The sequence below is a fragment of the Crocodylus siamensis genome, chromosome 4 (assembly GCF_052110815.1).
Source record: "Crocodylus siamensis isolate JL-2025a chromosome 4, ASM5211081v1, whole genome shotgun sequence".
Taxonomy (NCBI): Eukaryota; Metazoa; Chordata; order Crocodylia; family Crocodylidae; genus Crocodylus; species Crocodylus siamensis.
The window spans coordinates 96,665,340-96,692,871 of NC_143398.1; the positions used below are offsets into that span (position 1 = coordinate 96,665,340).

Here is a 27,532-nt window from a genome sequence, read left to right on the forward strand (position 1 = left end):
CTGCAGCAACGCAAGCGCAGGACACATGAAAGAAAACGGCAGCAGCATATACGTAACTCCGTTTTATTTTTCTGCAGATGAATGGAAATCCCAGAGTTAGTATAGTGTAATAATTTATAAATCAAAATACCAATGGGGAAGGGGGAGTCAGGCTGCAGGAATCCCAACGGCCTTTGGCAACAGTGACTTGACAGCAGGCTGCAAAGCCTGTCAGTTTGCTTTGCTTTGGAGAGGGGATGTGCAGTGAGATCTCCCCTCCAGCCACTTCTCCTGGCTCAGCCAGTTGGGTGTTGCCAGGGAATGGGAGTGCCTTTCCATTGCTAGGGAGCCAAGCATCCTGCCCCTACCAACAGTGGCAGCCCCAGGAGCCATGATGAACTCAGATCTCTCAGCGTTCTTGTAAACAGGGATCCCTTTATAAAAACAGGCACTGGCAATGGGCCAAGACACTGCCAGAAATGAGTATGGTTTGGATGAAGCCCACAGGACCTGGAGAAGGGACTGCAGCAGTTTGCTCTGGGCTGGTAGTCTACTCTGCTAAGGAGAAGGCAAGACAAACAGCTGACCAACTGACACCCACAAGACTCCATGTCTAACAGACCAATCAAACAATTCAATAAATAGCATCTCTCCTCTGAGGAGAAGGCAGAAAAAAGAAGGGAGGATGGGAAGAGTGCTCTTCCCATCCTCCAACATACACACATACAAACAAATAGAAGAGGGGTTTAAAAAGCAGGGAAGGGGGTTGAATTTCATCTCGGAAAGACTACCAAACTTCCTTTGCAATCTTTAAAAGTATATACAGGAAAAGCCAGCGCACACCCAGGGATCCCCATCCTGTTTCCCACACTGGCTGAGGGTGGCCCCAGCGAGCAGCTAACCAGATGAGTTCGCTGGTACTGAATAGTCTTGTACTTCTCTTCCCTCCCCTGGGTAAGGAATGTGCCTCCCCTCCCAGAAAAGGCAGCAGTGGGTCTAGTTAGCAGCATCAGGGAGGGTTAGATGCCCTGAGTGGGATAACTCAGCTACAGCCAGCGGACCTCCAAGTAGTCCCATCCCTTTACGTGCTGCCTGTGGCCCTGGAATTGATCCCTATCAGCCTGGAGGCTCCTGGGGTGTCTGCCCTCAGTGCTGGGAGGAGTTCAGAACAGGGCACTTTTTGTTTTCTTTTTTGGTTATTTGTTTAGGACCTTGTAACACAGGAATGTTTCCTGAATTATTGTTTATGCCAATTAAATGACAACCCTGTGTGCACACACCCAGAGCTTCAAACACAACATGACTGGGGGAATTTAGACAGCAAAGGAAAGAGTTGGAGGTCAGGGAGGGATAGCTAGGTCCACTGGCCCCAAGGCAGTGGGTACGAGGCACATGTGACTATCACAGTTAGAGGGAGAGGTGAGGGCCATTAGTGCAAGTTTCCCATAAACCCCCAAATCCTTTCCTTGCTGTTCGTGCATACATAGACACACACAACAGGGTAACATATCTCCTAAAGCTTTTCATCCTCTTCCCCCCCACCAAGGGTTTGTGTGTGGAGGGGAGGGAACACAGTAGCTTTTTTCCTCAGGGCAGCTCCCCACAGTATGAGGAAAGGGGAGCACAGTTGATCAGACCCACCATGCCTCTCCCCCACTTGGGCAGACCCACATCTGTGGCTGAAAAACTGACTGAGCTCCCACAGGGGGAAGCCAGTGTTGGGACTGCTTGGGGACGATAAGCGGAGAAGCACAGCTTCAGGGGTGGCAGCCCCTTTGGCAGGGATCCAGCCAGCTGCGGGGAAGGCTGACAGTCAGGCAGCAATGGATCCACCCTCGCTTCTGGCCTTCTCCTGCTCTAGGTCTTTTCCTTGGGTGACTTGCTCTTTGACTCCTGTTTGTTGCCAAGCAGCTTGAGCACCTTCAGGGGTTTGAACTTTCCTTTCTTCTTGCCCTCAGCCTCAGCTTCCTTGTGAAATTCTGCAAGAGAATTGCCATAGGAGGTTATTGCCTTCAGGATGGGGCCCATGGATGATGCACACACACTGCTGCCTACAAGCCCCACTCCCCACGTAACTGAGACTGCAGCATGAGTTTCCCTGGGAGCTGAGGACAGTCACACATTTGACTTAAGAGTATTGCGATTCCCTTGACTCCTTGAACACAAGCACAGAGCAATGCTGACATATATAATACATCAGAACATTCCCAAAAGGCTCCTAAGCCCACTCCTCTGCGGGGAGAGGATGAGAAGAGAATGTGTGACAGGCATTCACACCACTTCAGGCACTACCAGAAGGTGCAGTATGAGAACCTATACAGAACAGGATAAATCCCAAGCCAAACACCCCCACCCTCCCAAAACACTTTTACACGTGTTCCAGGGTGCAGCACTTTAATTAGAGTGGTTCTGAGAGCTGCTCTAATTAAAAGCACCACAGCATCTTGTGTATCAGCATCCATGCACTTAAAAATGGCGGCAGGGCCGCTTGAGCTAAAGTGCCCCACCACCATCTTTAAGTGCAGGGAGACCGATACACGAGACATAGGAGGCTGCTGGAGCGTGATAGTTACCATGTTCCAGCAGACTCAATCAATCTGCTGCTCCAACGCAGTGTCAGAGCAGTCTCTCCTCTCATGTACAGGCACCCATCTACACTAACTCTTTATTTCGCCCTGTGAGGGGGGGAGAACCATGACCCTGAAGCCCTCTTTCTCACTTACCTTTCTTTTTAATCATAGCTTCCAACATTTTATCCTCTTCTTCCTCTCTGAAACAAACAGAAAGAAACTGATGAGAGATTCTATCCCAAAGACATCCACCATAGCATTGGTTCAGGAAAGAGAGCCCCCCAGCTCTTGAGCTGTGACAGGAGTGGTGAGGGGTGGGGTCCACCTGTGTCCCGTGAGTCTTTGCCACATATGCCTGTACCAGGACAGATGTCATTCCAGACACACTCCTTGCTACCCCCACGAACCATGAACACTGATTCATAGGAACCGGGCTTGGGCGATCATGGGGAAGGTCTGTCAATAACAATAAAACCTCAGTCTCTCTCTCTCTAGTGCACATTCCCCGCATCAAGGTGACAGGTGCCATCTTTTCTGTAGTGTCAACTGCATGGGGCAGTGGCATAGTTATATAGCCGGGTGCCCAGGGCAGGGGGGCAGTGGTGACTTCTGGTTGCCACTGTGTCACCAGCATAACCACATTGCTGTTTTTTTTCACTCCCATCCCCACCCCCCAAAAAAAAAAAAAAAAAAAAAAATTCAGTGTCCAGAGCAGTTGCCCTGGCTGCCCTGCCCTAGTTATACCACTGGACTGGGGCTACAAAGGTAGCCAGGTTTCTAGCTAGATCCATCATCCCCTGGGTTACCTTTGCCGATCCTCATCCAAGCAGTTGACAATGGCGTTACGTTGTTCAATGATGGTCACCAGCTCTTCCATCAGCACCTTCTCCCTTGCACGGTCCTCCTCTGTCCACTCCTTATCTGCAGTCCAAAGAAAGCCCAAGGGATTAAAACAACTCAGCTTCCTCTGAAGCATGGAGCCCCAGGCTCAGAATTAAGCAGAGTCATACAGGAGACCTGGGTTTGATTCCCATCTGGTCTCATCTGGCAGGACTGGTGCAGTGAGGAGTGCTACAGAGGCTTAGTCCAGCAGGTGGCACCCTGTACCTCTACTGCAGTTCAGACTGAGGGCCTCTGCCTGCCTGGGCCATGCATACAATCCATGCAGCTGCTCAGGAACTAGGACAAGAGTGGAGTTTCTCACATTGCTCAACTGTGCAACCTGCAGTCAGGGGAGTGCTGAAATCCCTCAAAAAGGAAGTTCTATATAGTCCCCCTTACCCATAGACTTACCACAACCAAGGGTCTATCAGGCACTGGAGAGACTCAGGACCTGCTCCAGATGGTACTCTGCCAGGACAATGAGACTTACCAGGCTTATTGAGAAGGCATCGCAGCTCATACTCCACATCCGCTTGACGTTGCTCCAGGTTCTGCTGCTTAAAACTACAAGGGAAAAGAATTACTACTGCAAAACCACTACATGGCTAAGAGACCCTTCTGCGAGGCAGTGTCTCCTTGTAAGGAAGGCAGGCCCACAGAGGTCAGGCTGGAAAGGTATAACTGCAGCCCCAACCCCTTCCAGCAAAAAGAGTAGCCAAGGGGGGCACCAGTCCTAGCTGCAGTCTCGTCTAATGGGACAGATGTAGGAGTGGTGGCTCCTGGCCCCTTCCAGGAGATGGCACCATAGGAGCTCAGACTATGGGGATGCTCCTAGTTCTTTCAGCTAGTTAGTTCTAAGTCCATCTGGACTCAGGGAAAAAGTTGTAATACTCCCACCTCTTGCCAGCCTTGGCCACTTTTTGGGAAGGCTTCAGCTTAACTGAAGAAGTATTGCTGAAGCAGATGCCCCACAGCCTGTTTCTCAATGACTGCCAAGGAACCTTTGCAGACTTCGCAACTAGCATGGTCAGTACAGTAAAGAAAGCAATTCACCTAGCAGAGGAAGCAAAAAGGCCTGACAGGAAACCTCATACAAGAAGACTCTAAAGAAATTTTTATTTGCAATAAATAAACTGATTGTGGTATGTTATAGTGCTAGCTTAAAAATGTTAGTGGTAGTGATTGATTTAATCAAATTATTAGCTGCGTGTATGTGTGCGCGCATATGCTGTAATAGATACATTTTCATTAAGTTTCTTAGATAAACTGTAAACACAAAAGCAGGCTTATTAGACAAGACCTCAGAGATGAAAAGCCAACAGGATGAGGGCAAGCAACATTCCAAAATGGTGAAGAAAGGAGGTAAGAAATGATTCCTTCCAAAAAGGAATATTCCCAAGGACAAAATCCCAGGTAACTGACACCTTTCAGGGTCACACCGATCTAGTCTAGCGCTCAGTGAAACAAAAGACATTTAAATAAACCAATGAGATTGTGCTAGAGCAAACCCTGTATAAATATGTGGTATGAACAGGATGGAAGATAGGAAAACTCAGGGGATCCATGCAGACCTGCCAGTCCGTGTGCCATCCTCCTTCCTGTCCTGTGTCTCCCCAGGTGGTACTGGTGAGCATCTACCTTGCCTCATCACAGCTGGCCAGATGAACACTGGGACAAGTGTTTAATCTTGTGCTGTGAGGTGTACACAATACAAGTCCTGGCTACAGACCTGTTCTCCTTGTTCTTGTAAATGTAACCAACCTACCAGTACACCTGTACTCCAGGGAGCACATCTCCCCAGGGCTGGGATGGGCTCACTAGGAAAGCATGCTCTAACCTGGGACCAGAAGGACTCTTCCCAGTCCCAGCTGCTGTGCTTTAGTATGTTCCCCCCTCACTTACATGTAGATGAGCTCAGATTCGCGGCGCACCAGCATGTGCTTCTCGTGGATGAGTTTGAACCAGTCCACCAGTAGTGTGTCCTCAGGGCTATCTGCCAATCAAATCCAGCAGAGAAAGAGAGGTCACAGATATTTCCCAAGACCTCCTCTTCTCACTGTGCAGCAGGCCAGCCAGGCATGGCCAAGCTGGGATGAGGATGGTTCACTTAGAGTCAGTCTGCCCTTAGCTAGATCCTGAATGCAGGGGAGGTGGAAGGCACTGAGAAATCCACTGCCCTCTCCCCTTTTCTCCCTGAGTGGAATGGTTCCTGGCTCCCCAGGGAGACGAAGTAATTCTGATCCGCTGCCTCACAGCCCACCATAAGTGGAATGGCCTCCCACTTCCCCTACAAGTTTTCTGATCCTTCACTCCAGAACTCCCCAGGGCAGGGACTGTTGCTACTTCTCCCTCCTCTCTGCCCCCGCCACCAACAAGGTTGGCACAGCCCTTACAGGAAGAGTTGTAGCTGAGACAGCAGGACTATCTCACTCCCTGTCCCCTCTCTCACCCCCTAGGCAAGCACAACCCACCATACCATTCTCTGTGCTGCGGAGTTTTTCTTCCAGTTCCACCCCTCGATGCTCAAGCTCATCCAGCTGGTGTTCAATGGCATCCATCTCTCCATAGATATCCTCCTCTGGGATGTACTGATCTGCCTGCACCTGCCAAACCACATGGTAGGACACCTATTACCACGGGCCACCACCTCACTAGGCAGCTCCCTGGCCTATTTATATGAGGAAAATCAAGCAGCAGAGCCCCCTGTAGGAACACTGTGCATGGGGATACCTAGCTTGGGATATGTGCAAATTAGTCCATTAATAACTTTTATTCCAGAACAGAACAGCCCCACTGGGAGTTCCCCTACACTAGCTACTGTGGAAGGGCTTATCCTGACATTGCCATTGGGGTCAGTTTCTCCATACAAATGAGCTCTAAACTCCATCGTCTCTAGCACTGTTTGGTAAACACTGGCTCATTCCCTGAGAGGTAGTGGAAAGGTGCAGGAGAGTCACTATGGTCAAGGAGGGCCCCACTCCCATGGGTTAAAGCACTAGATTTCAAGCTTTTCTGGATCATGTTCCCCTTTGTAAGTTTTTTATGGAGCACACCCCTCTGATTCCAATAACTGCAACACTATCACCACAGCCACGCCAGAACCTATCCAAGAGCCTAGGAGAGGTAGAGCTGCTCTTCGTTTTCCCTTTTTCTTCATTTTTTTTTTGTTTATATCTTTCCCTTCCCTTCTGTTTCTCCAATCCTTCATCTAGAAATCTGCCATGTCCCACCAGGGATAATAAATGTAGCTCAGTTACATACTATGTCATCAGAAGAAACCATTTGCTCCTTCCCAAAAAGGCTATGGGCACTGCCAAAAGGAAACACTTGTAGCACACCCATAAAACTTCCTCTCCCTTCATAGCTCGCATGACTCCCCACTCCCCATTCCATTCAGGAGCTTCTCTCTGGAAATCTGGCAACTGCTGTGCCATGGGGTGGATTGGAAGAAAAGGAGGAACCATTTCATTGCCCACTGTGGGGGAGAAGAGACTAGGACGGGACCTGGGATGCATGGTTCTAGGCAGCCTGGCCAACACACAGGTCCAAACAAACCCACTGATGACCTGGGTCATGTGCCACAGGGTAGGCAGTGGGCTCTGCACCCGTCACCTGCATCCTGCAACAGCCAGACATGTGTCCCTCCCACCATCAGGGAGGAAAGCTCGGCCTCAGCAGCCAGCACAGAAGTGGCACTTGCCCCCTTGCTCTGCCATGCCCTTTACCTTGCGTTTGATCAGTGGAAAGCCATGCCCTGGTGCAGGAGGGCGCACTGGCTTGGATCCCTTCAGGGGTTTCTTGGCTGAGGGGGAAGCAGCCGGTGATGGCTTCCGGTTGAAGGGGTTTTCTTTGCAGGAAGACTGGGGAAGAGATGACAAAGAAATGACTCTGCACCCAAGAGGTGATAAAGCTGATCCCAGGGTAGGCTGCAATGGCTGAGCAGACACTCACAGCACTGCCCCACTGAGAATTGAGCCGCAGTCACTGAAGCTGCTATCTCACTGGTGCATCCAATCCTTGGTCACACTAATCACCTTTGGAGCTGTAACTTCCCCCAGAGTAGGAGAAGCCACCCTGGTCATTCTATCCTAGCTAGTGTCCCTCCTGATGCCACATGCCTCTGGATTAATATTTCTCAGCCCCACTCATTTTAATTTTGATGGATACATGTTTCTTCAGGTTGATGGTAAGAATCAAGTCTGATATTGGCCATAGCCTCTCTCTCTCTCAGCACTGTTAACCACAGGCCATGGAACCACTGTACTAAGTTGCTTCCTTCAGTAATGTTACATGGAAATGAGTTCCACAGCTCTGCTACTTCTTGGATGAAAAGCTATTTCCTTTGAGCAGCATTTCCAGGTGTTGTGCTTGCAGAATGTACCTCCTTGTTCTTATCCCTGAGACAGGCTGAGTAAAAGCCTAGCTGCCCTCTAATGACAACATAACATGAAGATCTGGTCTGATTCCAGCAGACATAATACAAGCCAACAGCCATGCACCAGTGGGGCAAGGACAGCAGCTGTTTTACTGACAGACAGGGCAGAGTCCCACCCAGCATGGTGATTCCAGAGACATGTCAGGAGCCTGGGAAGTCGCCATGTGAGAGCAGGAAAGTGGGCATGGACAGCATGGCTCTCAGCTTTAGCACACAAGGAACAGTGGAAGCCAGTAAGTAGCTGAAGGCCAGAGGCCTATTAACAGAACCGACTTCCCCCTCCCCTTGAGCATCTCTTTCAGGCCTCTATGGCAGTGGTCTCCAAACTTTTTTGATTGTGCACCCCTATCAGTAAAAAATTTTTGAGCAACCACGCCCAATATATGTATATTTATATAAATAGAAGTTCTAATATTTTCTTCCTGCACCCCAATGGATTGTCGTGCACACACCCCACTTCGGAGACCACTGCTCTATGGAAGAAAAGTATGTTGAGGGGATGGAGAGTTTGGGAGAGGAGGGACCATGGTTCTTGTCTACACAAAAAGGCACACAAGCCTACCTTCAGCAGTGGCTTGGGTGAGGGGGTATTTGTGAAGGCGCCAGCACCCACATCTGAGGCCAATACGATAGGAGTGGGGCTAGCCCCAGCAGGAGGCTTTGGGGGGAGTCGGCTGGGGCTGGTCTTCAAGTTGCTGGCAGAAGAGCTCCTGCTGGTCTGCAGGGCCCCACCTTGTGCTTCCCCGCTGTAGCTGGCCAGCTCACTGGACGACGAGAAGGAGGAGTTGGTAGAGAGGCTGGCAGGGGCAGCGGGACTCTCACTGGAAGAGACACTGGTGAGTGGGGCATCTGCACTGCAAGTCTTGGAAGCAGCCGGGGTGTGGACCGTGGGCTCGGAGGAGCTCTTTGGCACTGAGCTCTCATCAGCGTCACCAGCAGTCTTGGCTGAACACTCGGAGTTGATGCTTTCAAGGCTGAGGGCAGGAGACGGAGTAGAGGAGGATGGCTCCGAGTGTGAGAGCCTGGAGATGGGATGGTGAACTACAAAGGGAAGGAAGAGGTCAGAGGGGAACAGAGTAGGAGGAGGCCAAACCTTCTACTCCGCCCACACGTAGGAGATGCAGGAGATCCCACCAGGAATAAGGATGCTCTGGTGAGTCTCAACCCTTGGGAGTAGAGGGGAGAGAAGCATTTGGAAGTCCCAGTCCCAGACAAGCCACCATGGAGGGGAGGACTTGTTCTGCCTTATTGGCAACTGTGGGTGCTAGCAAACAATAGCTTTGGGGCTGCCCATTCTTCCAGGGGAGGAGGCAGTAGCAGCCCCAGGTGGGAGGGCTGACCACTGTCCTCTCTACCTCCCTGGCTGCTCTCTGGTCTGGGACAGAAGGGGGCTCACCTAGCGGGGAGGCACTGGGTGCTTTTGGCGCTGGTCGCTTCTTCATCTTGGGGCTGCTGGTGGGGGTGATACCATACCAGGGATGGATGGGTTTCGCTCCACCCTCGCCCTGCTCCTGCTTTGGTGTGCTCTTGGGCATGGCAGCTTCCTCCTCTTCCTCCTCATCCTCAAAGGGGTTATAGGGTTTGGGTTCGCTGCTGTCAGTTCCACTGCCCCTGTCCTTTGCCTTCACCTCCTCTTCCCCATCCTCCTCCTCTGAAGTCCGGCTTGAGGTATCTCTGCCACTGCCTGGTGGGGGCGGAGCTGGCTTCTTTTTGGGTTCAGCCTGCACTAAAGCAATCCACGGAGGGTTCTTTGTTCTTGCAGAAGCTCCTGATCTAGTTAAAGGGAAGGCCCGAAACAAGGAAGAAAGAATAATGGGAGGGGAAGGTGGGTGGGAAAAAGGAAGCAGGACAGCAGAGGGAATTCACAGAGAATGGACATCTCAAGCAGGGCATCTGAAAAGCCTTCTCCACCACAGGCCTTCTCTGGGCACCAAATATTCATGTCCAGGAGCAGGCTGGGGCAGACTGGCCTGACACGCTTCCAAGCCAGGGGAGCTAAAACCTGCCAGTCTCATTAACGAGGTTTGGAAGTAGGCCCCTAGGTCTTCATTTCTTCATCTGCCAAAGCAACACTTGGAGCCATTCTGTGAAACAGTAGTCTCTCTCCCATCCCCTCCTCCTTTCTCCCTCAACAGGGAAGAATAAGTCATCCCTCATGCTCAGCTCAGTGCTGCCAACTACTGGGGGCAGAAGGGCAGCATAAGGCCTTGGCAATACTTCTGTCACCATGAGTCCTTGTGGGAGACAGCAGCCACCACAAGGGAGCCACCAGAATGCATGTACACCCCTATGGCGTCTGGCAGCTCTATGCTGCTCCAGCCACAACTGTGTAGCTCTGTGGTGACAGGGCATGCAGCACACCTTGGGCAGGCCCAGCACTGAAGGGATGCAGCGGCTAGTAGGAGATGCAGAACTCCTTTCAGGCTGGAGACCTGGTGTGGCCCTCATGGCAGAAAGTGACAGTGCTGCCACCACAGGGAAGCCACAAGCATGGATGCACCCACAGTTCTGCTGGCAAAACTATATAAGGCAGACTAGACCTGAGCAGTGTAAACAGCTCCTTCTGGCCGGGCCTCCTCACCACCAGCTGAGGTGGGAGAAATGCAGGAGTCTCCCCACTGCAGGAATTACTTTCATCTACCCACTGAATGCAGGAATGTGGCTCCGGGAAGTCCGTCACAAAACCATTTATCAACCCATAATCAGACCAAGAAAAAGCCCCAGAGGCCCAATGCCACATCTGCTCACTCAGTGAGGTCAAGGTGCCTCACTCTTTGTACTGCAGTTTCTCTCTCCAAGACATAGGGTAATATGTAGCAGCCCCTGGGAAGCACTCTGAGGGCCCAGCAGGAACCTGCCCATGCTAGAAGGTTGCACCAAAAGACTAAGCATTTCCACTGCTGCAGTTGCTGGTGCCAGCCTGGAGAGGCTCAGAATATGGGGGCATCTGGGTAGACATCAGTCAGACATGCTCTTTGCCCTCCCCTAGCCCTTTTTATTGAAAAGCTCGAAGTGCTTTACTTGCCTTAAGAAAGAGTCTTGTAACAACCCCGTAAGGCAGAGAGGAGTATTTGCTGGACAAATTGGGAAAGGGAGGCACTGGGAGGGGACTTGCTGGATCTAAGCCTGGACTAGAACTTGGGTCTCAAAACTCCTCATCCCAGGCCTCACCCCCATGGCCCCATACCCTCCTTGAATGCAGATCGGTTGGGATGGAAGGGGGTGGCAATTTGCAAGCAAAAACACATACCGATCAGAAGACGTGGGTCTCCCTCTTGGTTTTGGGACTGGGGGGCTAGGTTCAGGCACCCTACCTAGAGAGGCAATAGGAAAGAGACGTGCCAGGTAGTTAAAATGCTGGAAAGATGTTAGGAAACAGGTGAATAGATCAACATGCCTCCTACTTCTGAATACAGTCCTGGCTTCTCCCACTCTCCCATGAGATCCTCTCAACCTCCGGCAGGTAGAGGTGTAATCTCTAAGACCAGGGCCATTACATCTTAGCTGAAAATCCAACCCCCGCAAGCAGCTGCCAGCAGGAGAAATAACTCCTCACTCCCACCTGCTTCACATTGTTTTGAACAGCTATCATGCTCTCAGTAGTGGGTGAGTGACCACCCGCTGTGTATTCCCTCCCACTACCTGGGCATCCCCTGTTGGGGTCTGGAGAAATACAAGGGACTAGCAGGGTACGAGGCCTACCTGCACTTATTTCCCACTGAAAGGACTGTGGATCAGTAAATGAACCCTGAGTTCAAATGGAGACACCAAAGTGTCAGCCTGACTCCAGGTGTGTGGTGAGGGGATCTCTCTGGGTCTCATTTGACAAGACAAGAGACTTTTCTGAACCTTAACCAGCTGCATATGGCCAGAGCAGCTGGTGGAATGGGTAGCTCCCCACACAGCATCCCTGCTCCTTCTTACCATTCACTAGGCTGGGACCCGGTTCAGAGGCCTCGCTCTGGATGGATCTGGGTCGCGGGATGGGCTGGGAGTTTCGAGGTGAAAGGGCTGTTGCATCTGTAGCCCTCCGCGGTGCAGGGGTGGGCCGAGGGTCCCGGAGCTGTCCGTCCAATGGGCTGGCTTTGTCCTGATTGGCCACTGATGGTTTGATGGGGAGAGGGGGCCTGGCTGGAGCTTGAGAAGGGGACTCAGAGCTTGACGTTGTGTTGTCTGTCAGGGCAGGGGGTGTCGCTGTCTCCACTGCATCAGGTGCACTGGTCTTCTCCCCTTTGCCCACCTCCTCCTCTCCTTGGGGGTGGCTCTCCAATTCAACTGCCCCAGGCACTGGGGCACTGTCCTCCTTTCCTGCCTCTCCTTCTGCTGGGGGCACATCTTCACTGACACTCATTGTCCCAACCTCAGTCCTCTTGGCTGGGTACTGCAGGTCTGGGCTAGGCCTACCATCTGCTCTCCTGCTCAGGCCCAGTTTGCCACGGTGCTGGGTGCATATAAAAGTGCCTGGCTCTGACCCAGGCTGGTAAGATCCAGGGACCAGCGTGCTGGAGCATTCCTTACATCTGCCAGCAAGAGAGAGAAAGAGAGGGAGAGACACAATGAGAGGGAGCAGAGCTTTTTATAGGAAAAACGACCTTGAGGTTTCTGCACAAGACTAGCGCTTGATTCACTGATCAGCTCTGCCACAGATTGGGCAAGTCACCTCAGCTCACAGCCCACTAAACAGGGAGAATAATCCCCACCTTTCATGCATCTTTTGCCAAGTCCACATAGGCCTAAAGTCTCCTCAAAGACTGATTGTTGGCGCACGTTTGCCTCAAGGTGCTACTATAACAAATATAAATAACATTAAAGTTAGCTCTGTTCAGACTGGCAAGAGCAAACATATGCACAGACAATGTGAGCTCAAAAGAACCAACCTGGCACTCCCATGAAAGCTAAGCTAAATGCCTCCTGTCTGAGTGTTTGGTGTTAAAGGCAGCTGGCTGCATGACACTGCTATAAAAATCAATGAGCTGTCAGGGCACCTCAGGCTCTTGTACAGTGCTCTCATTTAATATTAGAAATGTTGACATTCAGAGCAACAGCACAGAGAAAAGTGGGGGTGGTATGGGGAAAGAGAAAGATGGTAAGTTTGGCCAAAAAAAAAATGGGGGGGGGTTTACCCTGGTTAACCCAGAGAACTTCCTGCCACAGGGTATTACCAAGGCAGACAGATCTGAGAAGTCAGTAGAGGAGCTGTTAGGAATAAGCAAACCACAAGGGAAAGCAGTATGGGATAAATTTACAAGGGTATCTATCCTTGGTCTTCTAGGTCTAAGATGGGATTGGGAAGTAATCCTGCCTCCCTCCCCCCACGCTGCATGGGGGAGTATATGAGAAAGGTTTTTTTTCCACTTCTACTCAAAACTCCAGTCATTAGCTGCTTTGGGAGCCAGGATATCTGACCAGCTGCAGCGGTCTGCCCCAACACCCTGATGGTTCTGCTTCCCTCATCTGCATGAGTGTGAAGATGATGCCAACCTGGCTGCAGAATTTGCCAGTGGCTAGAGAGCTGCATCAGATGGGAAGGGGAAGCTCACCTGCTATGCTAGAGGGGACAGGATCCATGCATGGCCCAGGGGTGGCTTACCTGAAGCACAGGCGGTGGTAGAGCCTGCCCTCCACCATGTAGCGTTGGACAAGGTGGACGTGCTGTTGGCAGGCAGCACAGGTGCTGCTGAGTGTGGTGCGCTGGGCTTGCTGTGCTAGGCCTTCAGCCGCATCGCCCTGAAGTGGAACACACAGAGACATCAGAATGGCCGGGCTGCCCCCAAAGTCACTGGCCACAATGACTGTGAGTGTCATGAGATCAGAAGCTATTTGGGACGTGGACTGAGCAGAAGCTCAGCACTCAACCCATGGGCACTAGTCCCAGTTGGTTCCCCAGACACTCCCACCAGTAAATCCTAAGGACAGAAATCAGCATCTAACAGCAAGCAGAGGAGTTGGACACGATAACCAGCAACTTCCTCCGCCTCAGAGGCAGGTCCCAGCCCAAGACCACTCTCAACTCTGGTGAGAAGGAACCATATCCTCTGCCCAAACCCAGGACACAAGAGGGAGCCTCACCCCCATTTCATACCCTGTGCCCACTACAGGAGAGGAGGAAGTGAAGGGTCATGTCCAACCTCTACTTAATCAGAGGGCTGTATCTGACACTCTGTTCTATCCCACAGGTAAGACATCCTCAACACCTGCTGAATCCTGAGGTAGAGCTAGAGGGATGGGAAAAGAAAAGGCATCCCACAGCTCTGCAGTTGTACCCTGTTGTCACACTGGCAGAGGCCTCTGGGTTACCCTCCTCTTTTGAGAAGTAATGCCTTGAGTCCTTGCATTCCCAAAGAAACATCTAGCACTGCCCATTTCACCCTCCTTGCCCTCAGCATCCACCTTTTTGACTGAACAAAATGCCTGAAGAGCAGCATTTCAGTCCCCAGACTCCTGGGAAGAGAAGGTTTCCCCTGCTGGGCCTCTCTCCAAAAGAGCACCACACAAAAGAACAGCACACACAATACCCCTTGCAATGTGTCCCAGCAAAGGAAAAAAGTGCAGCAAATTCATCTCCTCAAGACATACACTCTCTTGTGAACAGTTTAATAGAGATGAGAGGGAAGATGGAGCTTTGAGTCAATATACTTAAGTACCTGAGGTGCTGGGGTGCTGTCAGCCACAGCCACGGGTTTCTTGTGAGCTGGCAGAGGGGGTGAAGAGGCACCACCTGGGCGCTTCATAGGTGGAGGGACTCTGCCTAGAAAAAGACAAAGCAAAAAGGGAATCAGGCACTGACAAGAGGATGACTCATGCAAAGCACGTGCTGTGGGAAAATCACCAAGCCTCGTGACACAGGATGGGACCTCACTGCTTCTTACGCCTCAATACCTATTCTAGGAGGCAGAGAGAGGTGTGAGCTACTGGTTTAGCCACGAGGCTGACAACTGGAAGCCCTGCATTCTTTCGGGGCTCTGGCTCAGGCCTGAGCAAATTGTTCCTCCTTCCCATGACTCATCTATAAAACAGGGATAACTAATGCTCCTTAGAGACCTTACAGAGTGTTGCAAAGATCAAGTGGAGAATGCTTAGAGCAAGAAAAGCATTGGGAAGTGCTAGGCGTTACTGTTACCCTGCTGGACCTCCAGCTCCTGAGTGCTGACAGCAGGGCTCCAGGACATCCCTCCTGTTGCCAGGACATCCTCTCACCAACACCTGGAGGGAGGGGAGCTCCTGCAGTCTGTTAATCCCTGGAGGGAGAGACACAGGGGCTCTCGTGGGAAAGGCCAGTGTAAGGGTGTGTTATACAGAAGATGTGTTAGCATCAAGCTGACAAGATTCTTTACGTAGCTCCAAGCTGCGTAAATTCAATCTTTTATTAGACCAGCTCAAACAACTGGAAAAATTCTTAGCAAGACTTTGGGCAGTAACACACTTTGTTAGGCTGAGGAAATGTCTCAGGCTGTAACTCAGGGGGTTAGATATGGGGAAGTGATGCTGGGGAAAGGGAACACAGGGAAGCCTTGATCCCAAAGCCATTCCAGGAAAGATGCTTTAAAGCACGGAGTTAAAATCAGCCTGGGTTGGACCCCGACTGTGGGGATCTCTCTGCATTTGGGCAGTGGCACGGCCTGTTTGGACAGCAGTAGCAGCAAAGGTCCAGGGTCAGCTGCAGAAGTGTGTACAGCCCTCACTTGCCCCCCTGCCACCAATGGCCATATCCATCAGGGCCCAGAGATCCCAAATTCTGCAGCAGCAACACCTTGTCAGCCTCACCCCTCCCCAATTTCTGGCAGCCTGCCAGACTGAGTGAAATGGTTCCATGGACCTGATCCAACCTGTGAGCCATATTTGACACCCCTGTTCAAAAGGGACTGCATCCCAGCCAGCAGCCAGCACTGAGTACCTCGTTACTCTAGATCCCTAAGCCCACAGCTTCTGTCTGACAGGATCACTGAGATCCAAGTGCCCTGCCCTATCCCCTGAAGCAAATCACCACCTGCAGCTCTGATTCTGATTCTGAAAAGAAGGTGGAAGCAAGTAACGATGTGAGTGCTCTCAAATTCCCAAGTCGTGAGAATTGCCTGTCTGCCCTCTGAGCCACTGTTGGGGCTGGTATCTGAAAATGGCAACTGACTTCATAAGGCCAAACTGTCCCCCCATCCCCCAAGTTGCTTCCTGCTGCAATACATGCCAAACAGAGAATAGGAAGCTCTAGGGTGGAACAGGAAGCTCTGAAGAGGTCACTGCCCTGGGGGGCAGGGATAGAACATGCCACCATAGTAAGGCATAGCTGAATTTCCCTTCAATGCCATGGCAGAGAAAGAGGCTGGAGCACTCACCTGGACTGGGGTTGTTGAAATAGTTGTAATACTGAGATACATAGGTCATGATGCTGAGGCAATCGGGGACCTTCATGGAGACCATATCGTTGGGATCCAGCAGAGCAGGGATTCCCAGCTCCTGCTCCGCTACCTCAAAGGCCTGCAGGGGTTCCAGAGAGGGAGGAGAAGAAACAGAGGTCAGGCCAAGGCCCCTGGGAGAAAAGAAATTCCTGGACACAAGTGGAACTCCCACCTTGGAGCACAGGAACCAGGTGCAAGCCACAAGGTCACATACAGCAGGAAACAAGAAACAGACATGGTTAATACTGGGGCCCAACCAGTTTGCAAAAGCAAAGCTAAGGCAAAACAAACCCGGTAGCAACATCAAGGAGGCTCCCACTCTATAGCCAGAGAAATGGACTATATAAGGGACAGGGTGACAGTCCTACTGCAGGAAGCCAAAATCCTGAAATAGACCAAATGTGAGGCTGGGTTTCCTTTGTTGGGGGGAGGAAAGTGATGACTGGACACCACCTAGGAAATTCAGCAGGTCCTGTGACTCATTTTTTGTTTAACTCAGCCTCAAGTGAGTCCTGATGATACATATCATTGTCTTTCCAGCTCTGCCTGGGGTGGTTTTGAAGTCCCTATTCACAGATCAGATGTTCTCTGCTGACCTCAACACTCCACCTTCACCTGTGTACTGTCTACACTTGCTTAGCAGCCACAAGAGGATTCAAGTACATTCCACCATTAACTCACAGTGCCAAATAAGCACATTCCTCCTAGCATAGAGAGCACCAGACACCTGGCTGGCTGGGATAATGGGATGAGAAAGAAGGGCAGTAAGAGACCACAGCCTGACCAAAATGGTATGGTCCCCACTCAGCGCTCAGGACTGTTCCAAGGAAAGCATGTGACTTGGGACCACTGCTTCAAGAATCACATCTGGTCTGGCTGCTCTGTGACTAACTATATTTCACCACTGAGTCCATCAATTCACCAGATACTGTCTTGGCCTCATGGCCACCCATTGCTTAGACTCCTCCTGCCCTTTGGATCATCAATCCTCAGGGAATCATGCCCATCCTAAGTGGGCTACTTCACTAGGAAACACCAATTCAGCTGGTATTTGCATGTGGTACTGACATCCATAAGGTGCAGCCCATTCATAGGCAATCAAAGTTGGAGATCATTTACTAGAGTAGAGAAGACATTGGGGGTTCACCATCAAAATCACCCTAGGGAGAAATCCAGCTCTCTGGGCACCAGCTACCAGGAACAGGGACAGCACTGGGACTGCAACTAGAGTGTACTATGAGGAACACGACTAGGACCTCCATCTTTTGGATCAGCACCTGGCATGCAGGCTATGTGATGCATTTAAGCTTCCCCCTCCACCACACCTGGAACTACTGGGAGCTAAGTGCTGCCCTTACCTCCTACCTTCATTTATGCACCTCTGGAGCCTTCCCCTTAATCTCTAGCATACCCAAGACTCCTTGATCTTGTTAGCAGGCCAGGGAAAGAGGTCACATCTGCTCTCCTCTGTTTCAGGTCTTTGGCTTTTGGGTGCCTCCTGCCCCATGAATAACTCCAGTACCTGTTTCTGCTGATGATAGCAGCTTGTCCCAGCACCAGCAGGAGTGCCATGAAAGGGGTATGGTTTGTAGCAGCTTGACCTCTGCCCATACCTGGAATCTCACTGGTTTCTTTCTGCAGATGTTTGTTAAAGCTTAGAACTGGAAATGCAGAGGCACTGGTGGTGTCAGGAAGATGCTGCAACAATTTAGTTATTTTCCACTTGGAAAGTTAGAATCTAATATTGTCTTTGCTGTGGTCTCAGACTGCATGGGAGATGGTATGGAGAGGTTTCTCATTCACCCAGGAATACATCTGCCTTCCCCAGAGTTAATGTTTTTTTCTAGCCTCATCATTGCTACCCTAACCCCCACTCCTAGACTTCCTGCTCTGCTAGCAACATGTGACTCAGCACATTATTTCCCATGTCCAAGACTTCCTCTTCCCCAGTGCATGGCATCACAGGCACTCACCAGGCGGTTGTTCTCATAGACATTTTCCTTGGAGAGCGAATCAAAGTCTCTGAAACAAGAAAACAGAGGGGTGACAGGGAAAGCAGAGACACTGCTATCATGTTGGCAGGACCAGTGGCAGCATTTCAGTAACTAAAAGCATAATTCCCAGACAAAGAGAACCTCTGTTAAAGCAGATTTAAGGCTGTAAACAGGGAGAGAATCCGTAAGAGGATTTTCTCATTTAAAAACAAGCCTGCAGAGCTAAAGGCCAGGAATTTCAAACTATATTAGTATCATATTATTTGTATTCCAGCAGTGCCTAAAGGCTTCTGCTGAAGAGGATGTAAAAGCACCAGCTATCCTACACCCCACCACTTGGAACTCCCCCTGACAATACTCCTCTGTCCACGTATCCCCATATGCCCCATTCCCTCTAGGCACCTACAATGAAAGGCAGATACTCATTTCTAACAAATACATTAGCACCACAGCTAGATGATAGGCTAAACCCTGGATGCCTTTCTGGCTCAGCCAAGAATCTGGGCAGCTGGAGACCAACTTTGATCCCCAATACACTCAGGCATTTCACCTGTTGCTTCAGGACTTGCGACAAGTGCAAAGTGCAAGTAGCCTGCTTGCAAGGGCTTGAAATATTCATTGCTAAAGGGGGCCCAATCAGTGCAGAGCACAAAAGGCAAAAAACCTTGCAATATTTTCAACAGCTAGCATGAGGGAACTACTGAGAAGCTGGATACGTTTGTGGTGTAGAACAGGATGTGTCATGGCAGGCTGCACATGCCGTGCCTTCCAGTCTCTGACTTGGGCATTCTTTCTGAAGGGATGCATTTAACACCACAGCACATCTCTGGAGCAGATGCACCATATCCCCATTCCATAAATAACGGTACAAGCCTAAAGAGACTCAGGGTCTACAGCTCTCACTCACACAAAGCATCTGCTTGAATCCAAGAGGCGGCCTACTGCCTGTCTTTACATGAAATCTGTCTGACAAAAATTCCCTCACCCCTGGCATCACCTCAGCTGCTCAGCAAACACAGTGGGTTTACTCATGGCATGGGGTAAGGCACTCCTCACTACTCCACATGAGAAAGGCAGAAAAGAACATGCCTCTAACAGGGCAGGTCCATGCTGACCGACATCCACATGCCCCATGGCACAACCTATAAGCCCATGCCATGCGACTTGCCTTTCCCACACCTGTGGGTTGTTTTGCAACACCTGCTAAACCTGTCTACGTTGCACTTCCTGAAACCTGCAGCCGGCACCATGATCTCTGCCAGGTTCTCTTCTACCATGCAGAGCAGAGTACTTCTATGAACTGGTCAGACAACACAAACAACACATAGGGTCTGTACACAGGGAACAGGAGGAAAACAAATGGGAGTGTGGAGCCATTGCTCAACAGCTCAGGAGAGCTGGTACTGGTACCCAGGAAAAAACTGAACTCCTGAATGACTATTTTGCTTCAGACTTCCACTGGACCAAGGGAAAAAACCATGCCAGGTAGAGTAGAGGATGAGCATGGAAGAAATAATTGCCTTCCTACTATTGCCATAGAATTTGTGTATGACCAATTAAAAAAATTGGACGTATACAAGTCAGTAGTACCGGATGATCTCTATCCAAGAGTGCTGAAGGAGCTGGCCAAAGTCCTTGCAGAACCCCTGGCGAAACCCTTCCACAACTCGTGGCACTCTGGAGAAGGCCCTGAGGACTGGAAAAGGGCCAATGTTGTGCCCATCCACGAGAAGGGCAGCAGGGAGGACTCGGGTAACTATAGGCCAATCAACCTAACTTCTACCATAGGGAAAATCAAAGAAATGTTCATCAAGAAGTCTATCTGCAATGAGCTTGCAAAAGGGAATATTCTGAATGACAGCCAGCATGGCTTTGTCGTGGGCAGGTCTTGCTTTACCAACCTCATTCTCCTTCTATGACCAGCTAACTTGCCACCTGGACACGAGAGAACATGTTGACATAGTACACCTTGACTTCCAAAAGGCCTTTGATCTAGTACCTCACAATGTCCTCACTAGGAAAATTGGAGGACTGGGGGCTTAACTCCAAGACGGTCAGATGGGTGAGAAACTGGCTCCAGAATAGAACCCACAGAGTCATAGTGAACAGTTCTGTGTCATCCTGGCAAGAAGTGGGCAGAGGTGTCCCACAGAGGTCTGTGCTCAGTCCAGTACTTTTCAACAACTTTATTAATGATTTGGATGTGGGGGTGAAGAGCTTACTGGCCAAGTTTATGGATGACATCAAGTTACGGAGAAGCGTGGTCACGCTTGAAGATAGGCTACAGATACAGGCGGATCTAGACAGGCTAGCAAATTGCGGGGGATCAGAACCTGATGAAGTTCAATGTTGAGAAATGTAAAGTGCTCCACCTTGGGACGAGCCACCCCCAACACACCTACAGGCCTTGCAGCACCAAACTGACTAGCACCACGAATGAAAGGGACCCAAGTGTAATAACAGACCACAGTATGAGTATGAGCCATCAGTGTGATGCTGTAGCCAGTAGGGCAAATAATACTCTGGCATGCATCAATCAATGCATCTCCAGCAAAACCAAGGAGGGATTCTTCCGCTCTACTCAGCATTGGTGAGACCGCAGCTGAAAGTAGTGCATCCAGTTCTGGGCACCACACTTTAACAAGGACATGGACAAGCTTGAGAGTCCAAATAGCCACCCTTTTGATCAGAGTCTTAAAAGGCAAGTCATACAAGGAAAGGCTGAGGGATCTGAGACTCTTCAGCCTGAGGAAAAGAAGGCTGAGAGGGGACCTGGTGAAAGCTTACCACTACACTAGGGGAGTATATCAAGGGCTCAGTAAGCAGCTGTTCACCAGGGCACCCAAGGGGAAAACCAGTAGTAATGGCCACAAACTCCTGGAAGATTGATTCAGGCTCAACATTAGGAAAAACTTCTTCATAGTCAGGGTGTCCAGACTGTGTAATAAGCTCCCTCCAGAGATGGTGCAACCACCTACCCTGGAAATCTTCAAGAGGAGACTAGACAGTCACTTTGCTGGGATCACCTGACCCCATTATCTTTCCTACTTGGTGCAGGGGGCTGGACCCAATGATCTTCTGAGGTCTCTTACGGCCTTACAGTCTATGAATACCTTTTCTCAGAAGCCTCAAGTGATTTTACCAAATCCAACTCCTGACTCTGCATGGCTATAGTGCTTCTTTTTTAAAGGAAGATTCTAATTTCACTGTGCCCTCACAGACAAGAGGAATTGGAAACTAGTCTCTGAGGGAAGACAGTTTGCATGTTGAGTGTTCCTTGTCCCTCAATTGTAACTTTATTTTTTAATCTAGTGGATTCCAGAGGTTTGTTTGTTTTAAAGGCAAAGTTACATTATGGACTTTTTCCTCTCAACTATTTGCCATCTAAACTTAAAAGCTTTTCTTGGCTTGTTTGTTTTTACAGAAAGATTAGCTCAGGAATACAGAATGGGTGAGAGCAGAACTAAAGCCCGCTTTTGGGATAGGTTCACTCTTCATCTTCCTATAAAAAAATTAAAAATGGTAACCTTCATTTTGAATGTCCCAGCTTTAAATGTACATGACGGGCTTAACTGGAGCTAGGAAGCTCCACCCTGGTCAGTGCTAGGGTTGCTACCTTTCAGCCAGACTAAATGGAAGGAAATCACACTCCCACCCCTAATTTCTCCCACCAACCCAAAGCCATTTTATTAAGCTACCTCAAATCCCTGCGCCTGGGTGGAAGGCAGGGGATGTGATGTGAACCTGGGAAGAAGATGGTGAGTGTTACTACATGATGGGGTGTGTGAGGACACATGGGTGGTAAAGCAGAGTAGAAGTTTCTCAATGTGGGTTGCAAAGAATAAATCCTACCTGGTTCTGCCCCACAGGTCTGCATGAGTAAGCCCCACACCCTCCTCTTCTCTCTTCCTCACACACCTTGATATTGTTCTACATTAACACAGCACTTGGGCCCCAGGATGCCAGGTTCTGCTTATCAGTGCCCACAGCAGTCCCCAGGGAGGGGTGAGCCACAAGAATTAGGAGCTGGGACATGACAACGCTTTTGGATACTACTGCTCATCCCCATGAAAATACCCCTTTAATCGTTGGTTGGTGTCTCCTGTACTAAGAGATTAGAACTTAAACTTTTCTAACTATCCAACATCTGGCTAAACACCACTGAACTACTTTGGCATCAGCCCAGCGCATTCCTATAAAACCCAATTTATGCTAAACGCTGTCCTGATGAAGCATCAGCTTTACCATTCCCCATTATTAAATCAGATCCCTTGAAGACATCCCAAGAGAACAACTATCCTGATTCAGCATCTAAGCAGAAAACGCCAGGGCAATAATTTCCACGGATATAGCAGCCGTCATCCCAAATTGCTTTGTTAATTGGATCCATGCAGTACTGTTGAAAAGCAGCAGCCATTGCCTCAGAGGCTTGGGGCAGCTGCCAAGGAGCGCACACGATACTGTGAGGGAGAGGCATTTTCTATAAACCCAAGGACAAATTCATATGCGCTTCTAAAACGCCTCATGGGCTCTTTAATGGCCACATATTACAGGGAGGCCTTTGGTTGCCTGAAAAAGCCACCCAGAAAAGAGTCTGGAAAACTAGATATGTTGGAGATGGGGTCTTGACTTGACCCTGCCTGGATTTGAACCTGGGATCTGAGGCAGACTCAGGCTTTCAGATCTAATGCCATTACTTGTGTGTGTGTTTGTTCTCATTTTCTTTGTACATCTGTTTTTCTTTCTCTAATTTTGTCACTATTCTCATCCACTTCTAACCCAGCCCCTGCCCAGCAATGCTAGGACACAGGCAAGGATGTTGGTTCTTCCCTGGCTGAGAAGTGCTGCTTCATGCTTCACCACGCTACAAGGGGTGCTTAATAAACACACGCATTATGCTTTGACTATCCAAAGCTTTGTACAAACACAAGCTAACACATCCTTACAACCCTCAATAAAGCAGGCCTGGATATATCCATCTGAAGGATGGGGATGGGAAAAGTTTAAGTGTCTCATCCAAAGTCATGGACTTTGAGGCAGAGTCAGGAACTGAACCCAGATCTCTTGAGTCAAACCTAGGCCAGTGCCACAGCCAGGAGAGTGTCTTGGTGTCCCAATTTTACAGAGGGAAACTGAGGCATGGATAAATTGAGTGACTTGCTGAGTTAGCTAGCATCAGAACCAAGATTAGAATCCAGGTCTCCAGGCTCCTATTTCCTGAGAGGAGATCTTGTGGCTATCTACAAATTCATCAGGGGGTGGGGCAGCAAGGAATAGGGGATACTCTGTTTAAGACAGTGCCCCTTGGGGTTACTAAGAACAATGACCATAAACTGATGGGGAGCAGTTTTAGATTAGATATTAGGAAAAAAATTCTTCACTGTGAGGGTTGCCAATATCTGGAATGGGCTTCCAAGGGAGGTGGTGCTCTCCCCTATCTTGGAGGTCTTTAAGAGGAGACTAGACAAGCGCCTAGCTGGGGCACCTGATCCCGGTGCTCTTTCTTGCCCAGGGCAGGGAGTCGGACTCGATGATCTACTGATGTCCCTTCTGACCCTAAATATCTATGAAATCTATCCCCATGTCTAATCTGACAGACCCCATTGCACAGGCTTGTATTTTCAGAAGTTGGTACCCAAGATCAGTAGCCAACCCGAGGAGCCTTCATCCTGATTTCAGGGGTGCTGAGCATCTACAGTTCCCACCGCTTCCAAGAAAGCAATTGCCTAAAACTTTCTGTTCATACACAGCATTACAGTCCCATCTGTGTAACATCACATTGAGCTAGGCCTCACAGAGTCAAGAGGGTTAAAAATGCAGTTACCAAGGAAATCAAATTCATCTTCAACTATGGGAAAAAACTATAGTCTCTCACTAAATTCATGGAGGGGACTACATCCCCTTCCCCTGAAAACTTCTCTCTCATACAGGAAGAACCTCAGATAGCAATGTGGCTATTTGGGGTGGAGCACTCTGAAGCTCCCTGTAATAGGGGCATCCAGACATGACACATGCCAAGTGCTTTACAAATAATGAATATGCACCACCTGGGAGAGTCTGGCAGCAGGAGAAACCTTTCAGAGCAGGGTCCTGGATTAGCATGATTACAGAGCGGTGAAGTCTATGACCAAGCTCCACTCCAGCTGCTTCACCCTGATGGAGCCAGAGGAGGGGTGATGCCAGGGCATCATGAGAGCACTTGAACATGTATATCTCTTCTTCGGTCTGTGCTGCTGAGATCAGCGTGATTGTTTCCGACTGGCTGGAATGACAAATCATAATGGAAGACAATGCAACTGTAGAAGTCTACTTACAAAGACCGGCCAGATCCCATTACCAAGTAGATGGGAAGTGCTTTACAAGAACAGGGAGGATGCTTTTACTCTGCTGTGTGGGAGATGTATTATTCCGGCTCTATCCATTTCCAAATCAGGACATGCCAGAGGAGCTAGGATGAGACCGTCCCTCAGAAAATCCTTCCTGAACATGCCATGTCTTTGTAAGGCCCTAGGTTCTCTCTTTACAATATAGCTCCCTTCCCATAACTGAGAAGCACTTCATCAGGGCATCTGCCAGGGCACAGTTTTCAGCCCCTGACACTTTTAAACAGCATAGACTCCTGCTTAATGCCATGGTGATTCTGCTTAATGGGGAAGCTTTTGGATAGCTTAGTGGTGTGTATAACAAGTTTTCTGTAGATCTTGCTTCCCTGCCGGTCCTCTCTGTCTGCTTTTTGGTCCTCCGATAGCTCTATTTGTGAAAACACAGGTGTATGAAACACGTGTGTTCCTGTATCAGTTTGCAAGCTGTGTACCTACAGAGCCACCAGGCAGGGTGTAGGGGACTGTACCTTTAAGGGGCTCTGGCAGGAAACAGTTGGAATATGTTAAGTTATGCAGAGGCTCATCTTGCAATAATCAAGCAGGCCTCTGCCAGACACATTGGCCCAAGTAATTACTGAACACCATACCTGGCATCTGAGAAGTCACTCCTACAATAGACAGGCTACAGATTTGATCTCTGGCCTGCCTGAGCTCTCTCCCCTAACAATACGGGTCTGTTCTGTAATATGATCAGTACCACAGTTCCACAGCAGCATTACTGTTACGACAGTGCCATCTCTTAATTGGGTGGCATTCTTAATTGGGGCAAAAGGCCAAGGGGGGGAGGGCATCTCAACAAAGAAGATGCAATTGTGCACCTAATGAAGGCAAGAAGAATGCCTTGATCAGGGAGAAGAACAGTGCAAAAGCAGAACCACTGTGTGTTGGACTCAAAGCACTTTCTAATGGGTTAAACTGCATGATTTAAAGATAAGGGGAGTGACCATAAATCCCAGACAGATCCCTAGTCCCAGTAGAGACTGGAACAGACAGGAGACGGATTTCCGAGCTGGCCGAATCACAAGCGTTCAGAGGAAGGGGTGGGGTATGCTATGTTGAGAAGCAGACTTGTCTCAGCTGCCTGTGTGATTTCCTCACAAAGACAATATCACCCCAAGCAACACTGTTCCCAAGTCACCCTTCTCCCTCATAAATCTGCCTGTCAATCCATCTCCCTCGACTCTAGAGCCCCCGGCAAGCCCGGCACAAGACAGAGAAAACTAAGCTCCGAGGCATTTGCCCAGAATGAAACTGCTGGGACCGTCTCCCTCTATCACCATCACTCATCCCTGGCTTTTCATTGAAGCCGTGTCCTAATTAAGCCTGCACCTGGCACTTCTTCATCCAAGATCAGAGGGTAGCTGGAACAAGCAATGTGCTCTTCTTATTGCTGGCATTTAATCAAGCCAGGAAGCACCAGAATCAGCATGGTTTTCCTTTGCGGAAAAACACACACGTGTTTAGCAGCACAGGAAGCTCTGAAGGACGCCTACCGAGTCGCAGCTGTCCATCCCTCACACCTGGGCCCGTGCAGGCTGGGTTCATCCTACTGCATATTTTCCGGTGCTTTTTCCATAAGCATCTTGCTTATAAACAGTGCCAGAAAAGGATTTCATTCAGAGAAAGCGCAGAGTGCTCTCACAATAACTTCCAAAGGGGAGACAGGCGCGTTAGCTGATGGTTACACGCAACCCAGCATTTCAGGATAGTGGATGGCCCTGTTCAGAGAAGGCTGCTGCTGCTGTCACTTTAGGTCCAATTGTTCTGGACAGACATCCTGCCCTGTGCAGTGAAGTTATTTCTAGCCAGGAGGATTACCATTCCCCTCCTAGGCCTTCCTGCGCTCTTCAGTAAGCAAGCCGGCGACCTCTCGTTATATTCATCTACTACTCGCCTGACAAGTAGCACCAGTGAGCTCCAGTCACGGTGCAGCCCCCTGCTCCGGGTCACCTACAGCGACTAGCGCTGGGGGTCAGCCCGCACCAAACCTGGCGGGTCACCGAAGCTCCCTGAGCCCCGCTGTGTGGGAGGAGATGGGCATGAGACCAGAGCACCCCCACGCCAGGTGAGGGCAGTGGGCGACGAGCCCCACATGGCTCCCTCAGCACGGCCAGCCGTGCCCACCGCGTCCACTGGGGAGAGCCCAGAGCCCTGGCACCGCCGCGCCCCCGGCCCCGGCCCCGGCCCCGGCCCCGGCGGGCACTCACAGCAGGTCGGGGCGGTGGCGGTGCAGGATGGCGCAGAAGGCCAGGCCGTCGCGGAAGGAGGCGCTGAGGTCGCGGATCTCCACGCCCGAGTAGCCCTGGCACTGCCGCCGGCACCAGGCCTGCAGCGCGCTCCGCGGGCCCGACATCGGCCGCGCCGCGCCGGGCCGGGCCGGGCCGAGATTGCGGGGAAGGCAGCGCCCGGCCCTGCTCCGCTCCCGCCGCCTCAGCCTCCGCCCGGCGCCGCCCCCGGGCCCGGCCTCTGCCTCGGCCGGCGGGAGCGGGGCGGGGCGGGGCGGGGCGGGGCCACGGGACCCCACCCCCCGCGTGTGAGTGTGCGTGTGCAGGATGGGGGGGGTGCCCTGGTGTGTCTAGGGGGGCGGGGAGAGGGGAGTGTATGCATGTATATGTGTGTGTGTTCAATGTGTGTATGCGCACATGGGTGTGGTGCCCGTGTGTATCTACGGTGGGGGGGGGTGAGTGTATGCATGTGCGCGCGCGGGTGTGTGTACGCGTGCGGGGTGTGCACGCACAGGTGCGGTGCACATATGTGTCTGTGGAGGGGATGCGTGTGTGAGTATATGCGTGTGTGTGTGCACGCACGTGCAGGTGTGGCATCTGCGGTGTATGTGTGGTGTGTGCACACAGGTGTGGTGCCCGTGTGTGTCTGGAGGGGATGCATGTGTGAGTAT

At 50.5% G+C, this 27,532-nt stretch overlaps 1 protein-coding gene across 1 annotated transcript; it reads right to left on the bottom strand.

The window, feature by feature from the left end:
- Positions 1 to 49: 49 nt before the first annotated feature.
- On the bottom strand, positions 50 to 27,131 carry MICALL1 (MICAL like 1). Its single transcript, XM_090043055.1, has 16 exons — positions 26,844 to 27,131; positions 18,233 to 18,281; positions 16,197 to 16,338; positions 14,511 to 14,614; positions 13,457 to 13,593; positions 11,791 to 12,386; positions 11,117 to 11,180; positions 9,263 to 9,639; positions 8,429 to 8,907; positions 7,157 to 7,291; positions 5,908 to 6,034; positions 5,334 to 5,424; positions 3,922 to 3,995; positions 3,356 to 3,470; positions 2,703 to 2,749; positions 50 to 1,958 (listed from the first exon to the last, which is right to left on the bottom strand). Exons 1-16 carry the CDS (start codon positions 26,987 to 26,989, stop codon positions 1,837 to 1,839), a joined length of 2,805 nt encoding a protein of 934 aa, XP_089899181.1. The 5' UTR covers positions 26,990 to 27,131; the 3' UTR covers positions 50 to 1,836.
- Between the last annotated feature and the right edge of the window lie 401 nt (positions 27,132 to 27,532).